General features: G+C 42.2%; 1 protein-coding gene across 2 annotated transcripts in view; it reads left to right on the top strand.

The window, feature by feature from the left end:
• LOC126498723 (membrane-spanning 4-domains subfamily A member 12-like) overlaps positions 1–4,814 on the top strand; it is a 15,798-nt gene extending 10,984 nt beyond the window's left edge. For both annotated transcript variants that reach the window (XM_050137620.1, XM_050137619.1), the window contains 4 exons: positions 624–680; positions 3,399–3,515; positions 4,144–4,254; positions 4,411–4,814. In XM_050137620.1, coding sequence (XP_049993577.1) covers positions 624–680; positions 3,399–3,515; positions 4,144–4,254; positions 4,411–4,527 — 402 coding nt within the window. In that variant the 3' untranslated portion in view covers positions 4,528–4,814. The remainder of the gene's footprint in view (positions 1–623; positions 681–3,398; positions 3,516–4,143; positions 4,255–4,410) is intronic.
• The last annotated feature ends 11,278 nt before the right edge of the window (positions 4,815–16,092 follow it).

Here is a 16,092-nt window from a genome sequence, read left to right as displayed (position 1 = left end):
ACACATCTTAATTAAGGGAGCCATCTTAGGGTTGGCAAGAGATTTGTTGCTCCCAGGTGCCCAGGGCGATGTCCCCAGTTAGTTCCTGGGGCAGCTGAGGACAGAGAACCTGAAATGACCCTATCCTATAGCCATACTGATGAATATCTTGCACAGCTCAATTCTTGATAGATGGCGTGTCTGAGGGCTAGAGAACTTTGAGAAATAACAGCTCTGCTTGAGCAGGAGAAAGGGGGCCTGTCACTCCCTGCTAGAGACTGACAACTTAAACTCACTGTAAATGCAAGCGCAGATCAAGAACCAATATGCTGAATGGAGAGTTGTGAGAAGGAGTAATCGGAAACATGGCAAAACTAGGCCATTGACAAGATGAGGTTGAGGACAAGATGAAGCTGACCAGGAGGCGCAATCATCCATGCAAACTCAGAGCCATCTGTAACAGTTCTTCACATGCAAGAAAACAGGGAGGGGAATCAGAGATGTATCCCCAAAGTGAATCTTAAAATAACTGAGTGGTGTGTGAGGGAAACCAAACCTAGGCAGCTAGAGCAGCCTCCTGTCTAAGGAGACAGTCCCAAGTATAGCAGAGAACCTACTGGTCACGAATCTGTTTGTTTCTACAGTTCATTGCTTCTGGCTCACTCTCCGTATTGGCATTCAAGAAGCCCTCCCCCTCTCTGGTAAGTTAGAAAACAGTCTACCTTTAAATCCTTTTAAAGACTGGTTTGATTTACCGCCAAGGACAACTTGAGAGGGTAGATTCAAAGAGTGGGGATGGAAGCTCGCTCTCAAAATATCTGCCAGCTACCAGGCAATGCCTGTGCTGGCACGGGGGAGGGGTACACTCAGTTTGCCGCCCAGAAAGGCAGAGCGCCACATCCAGGCTCTGGAAAGCAGAAGAGTGGGCATTAATATACGTAAGTGTTGTTTAAACTTTAGCCCGATGGCTCCCTGGTTCAGTTGGGTCACACGACATTCAGGTAAAACCAAGGAAGAAACTAGAAACCAAAACCCACCAACATGCCCCCTTCAATAACAAAGTCCCAGTGTTCATGACCACTTCTCAGCTCTGTCTTGTATTTTACTTTTCACTGGTGTGTAATTCCTATTCTTACTCAGATTGTCTCTGTTGTCAGTTCTTTAAACTGTCATTGAAAACATCTGGTTCAAAGGATAAGAGCACACAAATATCCACAGAGATGGGGGTTCAATTCTCTCAAGCCATAGCCTGCCCCTTGTTGCAATTTCCTGGCTTGATGGCAAACCAGGAGAGAGACATTTTCCCCCTAAACCTAGAGCAGAAGTGGTGTCAAGATTATATGAAGCCATGATCAGAGAGTCTGGTTTTATCCCATGCTTTTTCAGTCACAGTCCAGCTGGCCTTGGTGAGCTCCCAATAGATCAGCCCCCACTGTCTCAGTGGGTGGGTGCAACCCCCATGGTCCTGACATCCTTGCTCCTGTTCTCCCTCCATCTGCTCCTCATTGGGACCTTGGGAGCTCAGTCCAGTGCTCCAGTGTGGGTCTCTGTCTCTATCTCCATCCATCACTAGATGAAGGTTCTATGGTGATATGAAAGATATTCATCAGTATGGCTATGGGATAGGGTCATTTCAGGTTCCCTATCCTCCGCTTCCCAAGGAACTAACTGGTGACACCGCCTTGGGCTCATGGGATAAAACCGGACTCTCTGATCATGGCGAACAGATGAGAAGCCAAGGTCAATGGCAAGGGGTTCTGATCCTACTTCATGTTCCGGCTTGGTGGGAGCCTAGCCAGTTTGGATTTTCACCTTCCTAGACATGGACGGAGTGGGGAGGACCTTGGACTTTCCACAGGGCAGGGAACTATGACTGCTCTTTGGATTAGAGAGGGAGGGGGAGAGGAGTGGGGGGAGGGGGAGAAGGGTAGGGGGAGGGGGAGGGAAATGGGAGGCTGGGAGGAGGCGGAAACTTTTTTTTTCTTATTCTCAATAAAAAAAATATGGATTAAAAAAAAGATTATATGAAGCTATGTGCAAGAACAAAAGATAGGGGAGATGGGAAGATGGAATCATGTCATCTGTGCACTCCGGATAAAATAGTGGATCAAGCTAGAGATAGAACCATGTCTACTGAAATGACTAATCAAAATTAATGACAAAAACAAAACAGAGCATCCTTCTCCGTAGAGGGCCCTGCCCCTCAGAGGTTGTGTAGAAAGAGAGTGTGTCTTTGGGGACGGTGCAATTAGATAGGAATGTGTAAAGCTAATACTGGGACTATCTCCTGTGTGATAGCTGTAAGAGTTAAAAGTGATATCATTTTAAATATAGAACAAAATACCTATCAGAGAATAATGCCCATTAAAAGTTTGCTCTTGTGACTGGAGAAATGGCTCAGAAGTTAGGGTCACTGACTTGACCACTCCTCTTGAGGGCCTGTGTTTTATTCCCAGCACTCACCGAGTGACTCATAATCTCCGTAACTCCAGTTCCAGGGGATTCGATGGTCTCTCCTGGCTTCCTTGGGCACTGCATACTCATGGTACATAGATATACATGCAGGCAAACACCTACAAATTTAAAATAAATAAATAAATCTCAAAAAATAAAAATCTTGTTTGTCCTTTTATTGGTTTTACAAAGTAGAGTTGCTTTTTACTTTTATTTTTATTGAGCCAGAGTTTTTCTCTATAATAACCCTCACTGTCCTGGAACTAACTCTGTAGACCAGGCTGGCCTTGAATTCACAGAGAGTCACCTATCTCTGCCTCCCAGGTGCTGGGATTAAAAGTGTACACCACAACACCTAGCTGCTTTTTAATTTTTACTTTCATTTTTTTTCATACAATATATCTAAATATATTCTCCCCCCCTCAAAAATCCTCCCATATCTTCCCAACCTTTCTACTCATTCAACTTCATGTTCTTTCTCTTTAATAAAAAAAAAAGAAAGGAAAGGAGGATGGGAAGGAAGGAAGAAAGGAAGGAAGGAAGGAAGGAAGGAAGGAAGGAAGGAAGGAAGGAAGGAAGGGAGAAAGGGAGGGAGGGAGGCAGGGAGGGCAGCAGGGAGGGAGGGAGGAAGGAAAGTAGGTAGGTATCAGGAACAAAATAACAAAATCTTGCCCCTGGATCCCTGACCCTGAGAGGAAGGTTTTGATGAAGACATTACATGTAGACTTGAGCGTTCCAAAGTCTCTCACTCTCTGTCCAGTTGTGGATATCACAAATGTTGTTTCATGCTAGGGACACACTCAGTGGTAGAACACTTGCTCAGGGTGCACCAGACCTTGAGTTCATCCCTCAGCACAGTGAAAACTAAAATAAGATGTCAAGGGTTAAGAACCATCAATTCGGCTAAACTCCCTTTAAAGTCACCTGTCTTCTATGTGGTTTTCTGTTCTTACTGCCTCCAACAGTTGAAAAGCACCCTGGCAATGAACATTATTAGTGTTATCTTTGCCTCTGTTGGCGTGATTCTGTTTGTGTGGGATCTGAACATCAACGGCTACTATTATCAGAACTACTGGATGGTGGTGAGTTTCCTGCCATGGACCACAATGACTGCTCTCTCCTCAATGCCAGAGTATATCTACCGTCGCCTATTTATTATACAGCAGCTCTGTTGAGAAAATTCTCTGTATTTCTAACCCTACTCCTAGGAATGTGATCGCTAAGATACAAGGTGAGAAAATTAGATTTGCAGATAGATGATGTCAGAAAGACCAACCCCGTGGCCATCACAGGAGTGCTGGGTAGAGCGTGGCAAAATACATGCAGAATTCCTTTTCCAGCACTTTATAATTCTGCATAGATAAGGCATCAAAGTGTGAAGTGGCCTTTGTAGGATGGAAACAGAGGAAGATGTCTGCTCATGTGCAATCAACTCCCTCTGGATATTTCCTTATTGTTATCAAATGCTTATTTCAGAGAAATACAAATTAATTTTGATATTTCTTTAAAACACCAGAAGACTTTTCCTCTCAGCAAGTAGACTGTTTAGGAATATTAGAAAATAAGTATGTGGGTTTTTTTTCTTTGTAATGGTCTCCTTGCTGTTATGGAAAGTATCACAGAGTTGAACATGAGGGAGATAGCTCTTTTGATGAAGTCAGTATGAGACCCTCCCGTTCAGTCTAACATTCTATGTTTTTCTTATTTCAGCTTTCTGGGAAAGGAATTGTAGGCATCCTGGCAATATTTTCCATGTCGGAGGTCAGCATAGCATGTGTCATGGTCTACTTTGCCTACCAAACCCTACTCCATCGCAAAAGGGTAAGTTGAGTCTCTTCTTTGTAAAAAATAACCTGAATCCCTGCTGCAGAAATGAGTGTGGGCTGCCTACAGAGCTCTCTGCTCTCCACTGCTGAGACAGAGGTGAACCAAGGGACTGTGCTCATAATGCTGCTTGTTTTTCCTTATCCATTCTAGTCTGCCCTGGCTGTTCCAAGTGTGCATGTGGCCAACCCCTTGACGCAACAGCCTTTCCCAGATCCTGCAATATACGAGAGAGTACCAGCTTATGCTCCTCAACCATATCAGGCATAAAGAATCACTGGGACAATTTCATATAGTAAACTTCTCTGAAAAAAAAATTCTTATGAAGTTATGAAGTTGTTTTTTGCTTCCCACAGTCCCTGCAAATCTATTTAGTATTTGGAATTTGTTCCTAAGCTAACAGTCACTGGGTCTTCAATCTGTGCCTCTTTCTGCTTAACATTACTGTGCCTGTTTAAAGGGGGAGGACAAGAGAGCTGAAAACCAACTCTGCAATGCTTTCAGCATTCGAAACCTTCTGCTCATGTTACCTTTTCCACAATAAAAGGTCCTGGAGAACATAAGCCTCTTTCGGTATCTTTCTGACCAACACTAGCAAGGCTGACATTTCGAGGATGGGTTTGCATAGTGTCCAATCACTGGAGTTCCTTAGTCATCTTCCCACGTTCTGTTCAGAAACCACAGGTCCAGTGGCACTTGTTGGGGGCCGCTGTGTTTTACACATCGATATTGTCACCAACAGCTGACAGGTATTTACATTTTTTATTATTTTTTTTATTTTATAAATTACCATACAATTGCTTCTCAGCCTTTTGGCTAAGATCAAGTATAAATTACCATAGAAAGTATTAAATATCACATGAAATTTTGGGGGTGTTTTTAATACATCTTTAATTAAAATATAATTACATCACTTTTCCTTTCCCTTTCCTCCCTACAGCCCCTTTCAAGTCCCCTCCCTCCAACTTTTCCCATGTCCCCATACTCTCAAATTGATAACCTTATTTTCTTATTGCTATTACATATATTATATACACATGTGTACACACATACGTATGCACAAATACATAAATATAACCTGATTAGTCTGTTTGGGTTGTTTGTGTGTATATGGTTTCAGGGCTGACCACTTTGTATGGATAACCAGTTAGGGGGTTCGTCCATGAAAACAGCTAATTCTTCCTCTCTGAGTAGTCATTAGTTCCCTGTAATTCTGTGTCTAGGAGTAGAACCCCACGAGATGTCCCCCCTTCTACATTAGCATGTCAGTTGATGCTGCTGCTGTTCCAGTCCTGTTTATATAGCCATACCACCAGAAAATGCTGCACAAGCTGCTAAGGGAATGTGTGGCTTCTGTCTTTATGAGTTTGGTCATCTCATTTAATATTGATCTACCCAAATCCCAAGCTCCCTTTACTTTATGCAGATGGAAGCCATGGAACAGCAAAGGGTGGCTTCTTCAGCACAGGTAGTTCTGGGTCTTTGAGTGCCAAGGAGCCATGGATGGGACTGATTCAAAGACTTATAGTTCTTAGTCCTAAAAGATAGACAATCATGGATCCAAGGGAATAGACGTATGGGTCTAGGGACTTACAGCTCTGTGTTCACACTGTCAGCAGCCCCACACTCAGACACTAGCAATCGATAGCACTAACAGGCAAAACCTAGTGTTTTGGTTTTCAGATCCCAAAGCTCCTAAAAGCAGCTGTCATTACAGCTCTTGGGTCAGAGATCAGAACTTTGGCCCCTCATGGCTTGCTGCCTCCCTGCACCTCTTCCAGCAAGTTGAGCCTTCAATATCTCAACCTTTAACTTTCACAGCCTTCTACCTTCCATGGTCTCGACTTTCTAGTTCATTTTGCTTTCCTCCACCACCCTGCTGTCTCAGCTGTCTCAGCTGCCTACTGATCATGGATCAGTTTCTGCCTCTGATCACTCCCTAGAACTTTTTAACTGTGCTGTCTGCTATGTCCCCTCCTCTTTTCTGTTATCAACTTAGCAGCCTCTACTCATGATAAAGGTCACAAGCAGACAAGATAAGATCTTTCCAAGAGAACTGTTTGATGCGGTCTACTGTTAGAAAACAAGGGTTCAGCACAAGAGGGTTCCCCTGGGCTGACTTGAAAAGTGAGTCAAATATGATATATATATATATATATATATATATATATATGATTGGTGTGACATGCAAGTGAAGCAGTGTAAATGCCATCAATCACTACACAACTTCCAGTTCCACTGGTTGCAGGATGAGAACCAATCACAAGCTTTCTGTCTGTGAAAGCATCATCAAAGTCCTCCCATCATGCCTAAGGAAAACAGTGGCAAGGAGTGCAGGGAGACTGGGTTACCCAGAGGGTGCTCTGGCTTTTCATGAGTGGTGTCTTCTTCATGACTGAAGCCAGAGAAGCAGGGGTCATAGCTTCAGTGCAGGGCTCCTGGCAGGTGGAGTAGTCTGTCTTTAAGCTGTCCTTAGAACATTTAAGAGTAGTAGGAGTCCTGAACACACAGGCCACCAGAAAAGGGGCTGTTTGATCGATAGCTCTCTGCCAGAGGCAGCTGAACACAAGGGAAGGGTCTGACAACCGACAAACCTTTTGTCAGTTAAAGAGTCCAGTGAGCTGGAACCCAGTGACCTAACTCACTTAAAGGAAAACTGTGGGTTGGTGGCTGTTTACAAGAAGGGCCTGTCTAGACATAGAATAACCAGAAAAGCAGCACTTCTTTCAAAGAACAAAACTTTCAGCAAGGTTGTGGGATGATGGTCTGTACCCTGTCAATTGTATTTTAATAAAACACTGATTGGCAAGTAGCCAGGCAGGAAGTATAGGTGGTGTGACCAGGCAGGAAGTAGAGGAGTGATGAGAACAAGAGAATTATGGGAAGAGGAAAGAATCAGTCTGCAGTCGTCATCCAGACACAGAGGAAGCAAGATGTGACCACCTCGCTGAAAAAGGTACCAAGCCACGTGGCTAACAGACAAGAACTGTGGGCTAATATAAGACATAAGAGTTAATTAGATGCCCAAGCTACTAGACCAGCCAGTTTATGATTAATGTAGACCTCTGTGTGTTTATTTGGGACTAATCGGCTGTGGGGCCTGGTGGAACAGAAACCCCAGTCATCAAACATGTAATATATTTTATATTTCACTTTTCTTTAATAGTGGTAACCATAATAATAGCAAGTATTTATCTAGCTCTCTGTATGCACTGGTCACATTCTGAACAGGTATCTTATGCCAGTGTGCTTGGTACAGCAATCCAATAGGGTGGGTTCTTTGATTAACATGGCTTTTAGATGAGAGAACCCAGGTGAAGGCCCAAAAAGGCCTATTTCCACATTGGTCAAAGGTCAGAGTTGGGACTGGTTTATAGTTCTGTCAAGGTTATTGACAGACAAAGGTCCCACCTAGTTGTAAATCAGAGAGTTCTGCTAGCGCAATGCTATTGTCAACAGGTGTGGCTAATTGCCAAACCTTGTGCTCCTGAAATAGGCAAGTAGGTTTTTTTTTTCCTACCTAAACAGAAGTCTAAGGATCCAACTAAATTCCAGTTCCCTTTATGGAAATAACTTGAGATTCCAATCAGGGAGTGGTTTGCCTACAGAGTGTTTGGTCTAGGGTGTGAGCATGATTTGGTGACTTGTTTTGTTCTAGTAACAGAATGTTGAACTGTGAATGTAACTCATGACTTTCATTTCCTTGTCTGTTCATTTCCTTGTAGCATGTCATTGCAGTCTTTTGTCTTACTCCTACCTTTTGGGGTCAGGAGTATTTTAAGCAGTTGGAAATTAAATGCAGGCGAATTTCCAGTACTGGAGTTCCTTCCGGATACTATACGTTTCTCCATTTTACTATTTTCATTCACATCTTCATATTCTTTACTATATTTCTAAATAACCATGCCCTTATCCTGACAACAGGTATTTTTGTCAAGGTTGATCCCTGACTGTTTCGGTAAAAGTTGAGAAGCAAATGAGATAATGTCAGATGGAAATAGTCTGAATATAAATGAGGCTTATCTGTATTGGAAGTTTTAAAATATAAAGCATCAGATAGGGAATAGATGAATAAATAGATATAAATATGGCTATATAGATATACATAGTTAAGACTAGATTATATTGGTATAAGCCAAGATATATGAGGACGAATAGACAGATGGGGCAGAGAAATAGAAGTCATGGAAGAACCAGATGAGAAATTTTGCATCTGGGAAGTTACATGCATTATTTCAAGGGAAGAGTTACTTACTACCCAAATAGGATTTGAACCCAAGCAGTCTGGCACCCACACACACCCATTTCTCCTAACTTACTTTTCCTTATTTGGAAAGAACCAAAGACTTCTAGCTAGAAAACAAGCAAGTGGGAAAAGCTTGTTTCCCCACAGCAGATTTGTAATAAAGTTGGAAAGTCTAGCCCACCCTCCTTCGGGGTGCTTATGTCAGATAATACAATGTCACTGCTTCCAACCCCTGCTTTCTGAAAGCTACCGTGTCCGGTAACTCTCTCCTAAGAGTCTCCAGCCTAACTACCTTAAACAGCATTCTCAACCTGGAGGTTGAATGACCTTTTCACAGAGATCACCTAAGACCATCAGAAAACATAGATATCTACATTATGATTTGTAACAGTAGCAAAATTACAGTACTAAAGTATCAGTGAAAATTGTATAGCTGGGGGTCTGTACTAAAGGGCTGCAGCATCAGGACAGTTGAGAACCACTACCTCAGAATGGCAAATGGCCTCTCAATTCTCAACTTACCAACTTCTCTTTGTACTGAATCATCAAAAGACTCTAAGAAAGTTGAGTCTCAAACACCTAAGAACTGCAGCTGCTATTTTTCAGAGTATGATAAACAAGGCAACCTAGTCTACCAACTAAACAAAGGTAGAGGCTTAAACTTCCTATACAGCCATGGATTTGTCTGGATAGGAGTCACAGTCACCCATTCACCACTGGGCATTTATTGAGCTCCTACTCTAGAGGGCAGTACTTCTTCTGCTGGAGAAAAATAGACAAGGTTTGCCATCTTTAGAAGCTTATACCATATAAGTGTTAGGCTGCCACTGGAAAGTAAAATCAAGTAAAGGATAAACATATATAATTAAAAAATAAACCATAAAATTTATATTTCATGTAATATATTACCACACCAAACAAATATTACATAAACATATTAAACAATAAAATCAGGTGAAGCATTTAAATGTGCCTAAGCTTTCTAAACTTGTGCCTGTGAGTTGATACCGAGCAGGTGACTGAAACAGAAACAAGTCCCAACACAGAGGTTACATAATGGCTCCTCATTTCTTCCTGGCATACTTTAAGAAAGCATTCATTTATATTGTACTGCTGCTTTCTGAGCAAATACCGCTACATGAAATTTACGTATAGGTATGTGTTAAGTATACTACAAATATATGAAAATGCACATTGGTATGTGTTAAACATACTATAAGCATATATGGAAATGCACATACGCACCTATGTAGGCATACAGTAATTTGAGTTTTCCTGCAGTCTCTCCATCACTTATATACTGTTCTGTAATGAAATGCTAACTACTGATTTACAGATTCCTTTTCTCCTCCTCCTTGGCATCTACACTGTGAGGGGAATATGCTGAGCCCTACATGTTCCCTATTGTATTTCAGCGGTGTAGCATTCCTGTGACGAATACATCACGGATTTTTTTTTCTCCATGTTTGAAGATGAGAGATCTGAGAATATTAAGGGATTTCTCCACAGCCGTCTAGTTTATGGATACTTGAGAGTCCGCTCCAGCCATCTGAAAGGAGCCCCAGAATTCACACCCTTCCCCCTTATTTCCTCCAAGCCATCCTGAGGAAAAGCTCTGGCCTGTGACAATCATGGGGTTGTGTAAAGAATACTGTTGAGGATCACAAGGTCCAGGGATGGCTCTCCACACCAGTTCTGGCTGTGTGTGCTCCACTGTGTTACTCTCTGACTTGACTTTCTCATCTGTGGAATTAGGATTACAAACTAGGGGACGAGTACTAAATGGACATGTGAAGTGACACTGGGCTTAAAGGCCCATGTCATATTCTCAAGTGCTGCCGAGTAACTGGAGGATCCGCAGGACTGGTGAAGTATGAAGCTAAATTGTAGAAGCCGTGATTACCTGGGAACAGCTGGGTGTAGCAACAAGCTTGCCTGGAGCGTGCCTGAGCTGGAAGAATTCAATAAGCCATTTGTTTCTAAAAATGAAGCCAGGTGGGGCTGGAAAGATAGCTCAGAGGTTAAGAGCGCTGGCTGCTCTTAGAGAACCTGGGTTGGACTCCCAGCACCTACACGACTCACAGCCATCCACACCTGGTTCCAGTGGATCGCCAGAGCGCCCTCCTCTGGTGTCTGCGAGCACGGCGCACACATATGACACAATCTCCAGTCTAGGTAGGTTGTTTTCTGCTTTCTTAATGAGAAACCCCTAGCTTCTTTTACACAGACAAAATGTCTGTTTTCTCTTGTGTATTGGTAAAAAGAAGTTCCTCCTAGTAACGTGGGCAAGGTTATACATCAGGACTGACCCTCAACAGAAGCCTAATAGTGACCGCTTACACAATGACATAAAGGACACCACAGAGATGTGGTGGTTCCAGTACATTCTTTCTTAATGTCTTTTGTATTCTAGGGTCCAATTCAAGAGAAGTTAAAACTATGACCCTCAGGAAGAAATATTTACGATGACAAAGGTTAAAAGTAAGTCCTCCTACTGGTCAGACCTATGACTGTCCGGCTCTTCATCATTCAAGGATATAAAACTTTGCAAACCCAAATCATAAAAATAAAAAGATATGAGCTATAAATTCCCAAATCTAGGTAATAGGTGGAGACAAACCAGTGTTATTTTACTAACCTGTATTAGGACCACAGGAATTTAGAAGCACTGAGGAATGCTTAACTGTTTCTCTCTGTGAAGCAGCTCCCTTATTCTTGCCTACACTCATAATGAATACGAATTTGGGCCCATGTAACCAAATGGCCAAATCTAAGTTCATTTCCAGATGTTTAGATGAAAGAAAAAGAGACACCAATCTTGACAGTACATGACAAGATCTATTCAGAACAGATTCTTCTTGAGAGTTCTAGTAAATCCCTAACTTTGAAACTGAAGATGCACTCAACTTTGTTGCTGTTTCTAGAGCACAAAGTATACCTAATATTCTCATTCTCATACACAAAACATAAAGGAACACTAACGTCCCTGTGGGAACACTAATGTACTATACTACTTAACGATAAAACCAAACCAGAGCCTGTGAGATGATGGCTCAGCAGGTAAAGGCACTTGACACCAAGCCTCAGTTGGCTCCCGCAAGGTGAAAAGCGAAAAACAACTAGCGAGTTGTTCTCCGAACTGAACACACACCTATGGCATATGCGTGCACATATATATGTATACAGGGAAAGAAAGAGAGAGAGAGAGAGAGAGAGAGAGAGAGAGAGAGAGAGAGAGAGAGAAATTTAAAACAATAAAATAGTCGTTAATGATATACCAACCAATACACAATTCAAAGTAAGAGAACCTTGGTGTCTTATTTTCTCTTATTTGAACGGTCTTAGAGTCTCAAGGTAAGGAAGTTAGCTATGAGGTTAAAAGGCAAAGTTGCTCAATTTCTAGTCCATTTTTTCACACTATTGAAAGTACGGTAAGGATCTCAGTAACTTTAAGCCCTGCTCATTGACTCTTTTGAGCAATTAAACTTTAGGAGTGTTAGAAATATTTAGAAAAAAATTCTTTATAAGATAAAATAATTTACCGAGTGGTGGTGGCGTACTCCTTTAGTCCCAGCACTTGGGAGGCAGAGGCAAGTGGATCTCTCTAAGTTCAAGGCCAGCTTGGTCTACAAGAGCTAGTTCCAGGACAGACATCAAAGCTACACAGAGAAACCCTGCCTCGAAAACAAAACAAAATAAAAAAAAAGGATTTAATTATCATCCTTATTATCCACTAAATAGTTGCAATACAAGTAGGAATTTTAACTTTTCCAATATGCCTAGTTAAATCTTTCCAGGAATAAATGAAAGCTCACATCACGCTGTGGTTGAAGGAGTTTCCACTGTGCCGCCTTTCACCCCTCGGGAAGTCCTTACCTGTGCTCACCAGAGAACACTGCTTTCCCGCCCTCTCCTAGTCCGCCCTCCCGGACCTGCTCGCTACACCTCTTTACACCGCGTGCAAAGTACAACTTCTCCAATGGGGAGGTCAAAAAAGACCTTTTGGCCATTTCCTAAACAGTCTCTCCATTAATTTCTTAGCCATTTATAAAGGGAGGAAGTGGGAGGAGTGAACTATTAATTCAGACACCTGCCTTTTCAGAAGCTGAAACCTTCTGACCTGTGTGGTAAAGGGCTGCAGCCGTTCTACAGTGGGAAAAGTACCCCTCAAGAAGCAGGAAAGCCATTGCTAGAGACTCCAGAAGGAAGTTGATGGCCTGGCCCAGCGCCAGGCCTGCAGGCCCCAGTGAGTCTGCGCACTAGAGTCCTCATCCCTCGGCCCTGGGGGGGGGGGGCTGTTGCCCTTGACAACCCAGGCGGCCTGAGGAGCTTGACCACCAGCTTAGCGCTAGGCTGCGCTGCTGCCTCTGATGGCTATGCAGCCAGGTCCAGCACTGAGAGCACCGTCCACCGTGATCTGTCTCTTCAGCCTGGGCCTGGGCCTGACAGGGTGAACTGGATCCTTGGGACTTGGAACAAGTGAAATGTGAGGTAATGGTGCGCCGCTTTCTTTTGCTAAGTGTCCAGATGGACATGGAGTCTGGAGAAAGGACTCCGTGCGTGAGGAGGGGAGGAAGAGGGAGAGTCCGTCTCCATTCTCCGTCTTTTATGCCCTCTCATTTTGACCTTCAAATAACTTTATTTTTATTTAGGTTTTGGGATGTGGGATCTCACTATGTTGCCCAGATAGCTCTTGAATTCCTGGGCTGAGCAATCCTCCTGCATCACCCTCACAATCAGCTCCCGGGAACTTTTTATTCATTCATTCTCACCCACTCATTCTAGATTGTATCTAGCACCGAGTCCCAGTATATGGATGTGCCGTGAAGTGAGGTGGAAAGTTAAATATTTACCATCACTGTCAAGATTACCCACCAATCACCTTAAGTAAAATATTCATTAAAATTATCAGTCAGAAAGGGGAGAAGGGGAAGGGGGCAGCTGGATGCATCTGGCCAGGGAATTAAGCAGGACTCATCATAAACACATAGAAAAAAATTTCTTGGCTTATAGGGACTCAGAGTGACTTGAGCTGGTCCTGAAAAATCAAAAGTTAGAACACACCATAATCAAAATATTAAGACAACAAATTCCATGAAGGAATTCATGTGTCCTCTGAAGGTTCTAGACTAAATTCTCCTCTTTTTATTAAAATAAAATAGTTTTTTGAGACTGGTGAGATGGATCAGTGATCAGGAGTCTTGCAGCTTTTGCAGAGGATCAGAGTTCAGTTCCTAGCACCCATCAGGAAGCTCACAACCATCTTTAACTCCAGCTTCAGGGGCTCTAATGCCATCTTCCATGGGCATCCAAATACACATGTTGACACACAATTTTTTTTTGTTGTTGTTTTTTTGTTTTTCGAGACAGGGTTTCTCTGTAGTTTTGGAGCCTGTCCTGGAACTAGCTCTGTAGACCAGGCTGGTCTCGAACTCACAGTGATCCGCCTGCCCCTGCCTCCCGAGTGCTGGGATTAAAGGCGTGCGCCACCACCGCCCAGCTGACACACAATTTTTAAAGTAAAAGTTTTAAATGTTTTAAATACACTCTCTCTCTCTCTCTCTCTCTCTCTCTCTCTCTCTCACACACACACACACACACACACGCCCCCCCCCCGACACACACATACATACACCAGGCTCAGGGAGCATCATGGAAGAGAAAATACAAAGATTAAAACTCAGAAGTTTGGGGAGGGATTCCTCCAGACATAGCACGGTTGATGCACTTGTGAGCTGCAGTCACATTGTCAACTTCTTCATCATAAGAGGGTGAAGGACTCGGAAGCCCCTCCTCCGCCCCCACCCCTCCATCATATCGTGTTAATGAAGTCAACCCTGTTTAACTCAGCAGATCAGACAGATAAGAGAGAGGAAAGCAATAAAAGGACTTGTTGGAAAGAAAGAGTTTTAGCAGAGAAGGTGGGGTGGTAAAACAGAATAACGGGGTGAGAAGGGCTAAAATTCATTACACAGATGAATGAAACCTCCCAAAATTAAAAAAATGAATTACTCCCTCAAAATCATTGTTTTCAATTGCTGTAACTCTATGTGAAGACAATAATGGGCTGTATCTCTGCTGAAGATGCTAAGGATAAATGGTAGACATGACGTCTTTCCAATTGCTCCAGAATATCTGTGCTGGTTTTAGTGTGTGACAGTTGGGCTAGGAATAGCAAATGAGGGACTTGTCCTTCACCTGCTTCTAGATTAGTGATGGGATTACCAGAAAATAAAAACTAGTAAATGATTATTCGTTTATTTTTACAGAATTACGATTCTTAATTGGATTACAGAGCAACCAAATCGTTTTTTCTTTCTTTCTTTCTTTCTTTTTTTTTTTTTTTTTTTTTCGAGACAGGGTTTCTCTGTGGCTTTGGAGCCTGTCCTGGAACTCGCTCTGTAGACAAGGAAAGAATTCTGACCAGTTTGGGTTTTTTTTTTAATGACTATGCTCTTTTTCTTTCCACAACTAACCTGGACATCTTAAAAGCACATGCACACACACTTTTTCTGATTAGCATTTTATGAGCTCTTTTCTTGGATGACTTTCCTGTGGACCTCGTTGAGATTAGAGAGACAGTAAATATTTACTCCCCAACTTATTACATTCTGCTTCCCCTGAAAGTGACACTTAACAGCTTTCTTAAGATAGCATCTCATTGTTTCCCTGTACAAGTTCTGTAGTTCCGAGGCTATCCATCCGGCCATGGTAGAGAAATTAAACTTGGCTGCCTTTAAGTCTCACCTCTCTATTGCTTCTTGGAGATGCTGTGTGAAAGCTCAGAGCTTATTTCAGCTACATGGTTTCTTTCCTGTTGCATTAATGGACATGGAAGAAAATAAATTTTAGGAACTAAAGATTCGTTAAAATTATCAAGTCATTAGATTTGAACTTGCAGCATCATTTTGTCAAAACTGTCTTCTTGCAGATAAGATCAAGGAAAAATAGTCACATGATCAGTCATATGTCATGACCTTTATTACTGACTTTTGCATGTCAGTAATATATATAAATATATACATGCATATACATACATACATCTCATCAATGATTATAAAAGAAGAGGTCATGAACTCCAGAGAGCATTGGGGGGGGCACAGAGGAGTTGGAGGGAGAAGGGGAGATAGAAATTGTGAAACAGAGTATGTTTATGTTTGAAATTCTCAAACTTTTTAAAGAAGAAAATGCAAAATATGACTAGCACTAAGTTGGTTGTGAATATAAAAGAATCATTGAAGCGTTACTGAAAATTTTCTAATAATGTTCTTTAGTTGACTTTTATTCTTTATTATCTAGAAATGCTGTGAAATAGGAAAAGAGAGCATGTTCAAAATATCAGTATTTCTTAGCCACAGAAAGACACTAGGACTGGTAGGTTGCACTTAAGGTTGTGAGAAGGAAAAGTACAGAAAGAAAACTCCTGTGGCCTCTGGGTTTTGGAAGAAAGTTTTCAAATAAGAATCAGATGTATGAGTTTTCTCTGAGAAAAAGCATACATACATGTTTTGTATTCTTTTGTAGAAGTCTGTTAATAAAGATATCACCGAAGCTTAGAAACAAAATCAACCAGAGGAAATCCTGAAAGT

Source organism: Alexandromys fortis, unplaced genomic scaffold (genome assembly GCF_014885135.2).
Source record: "Alexandromys fortis isolate MF-2015 unplaced genomic scaffold, M_Fortis_MF-2015_v1.1 scaffold_3, whole genome shotgun sequence".
Taxonomy (NCBI): Eukaryota; Metazoa; Chordata; class Mammalia; order Rodentia; family Cricetidae; genus Alexandromys; species Alexandromys fortis.
Note: the sequence above shows the minus strand (reverse complement) of the source record. Positions and strands in the feature narration are given on the sequence as shown.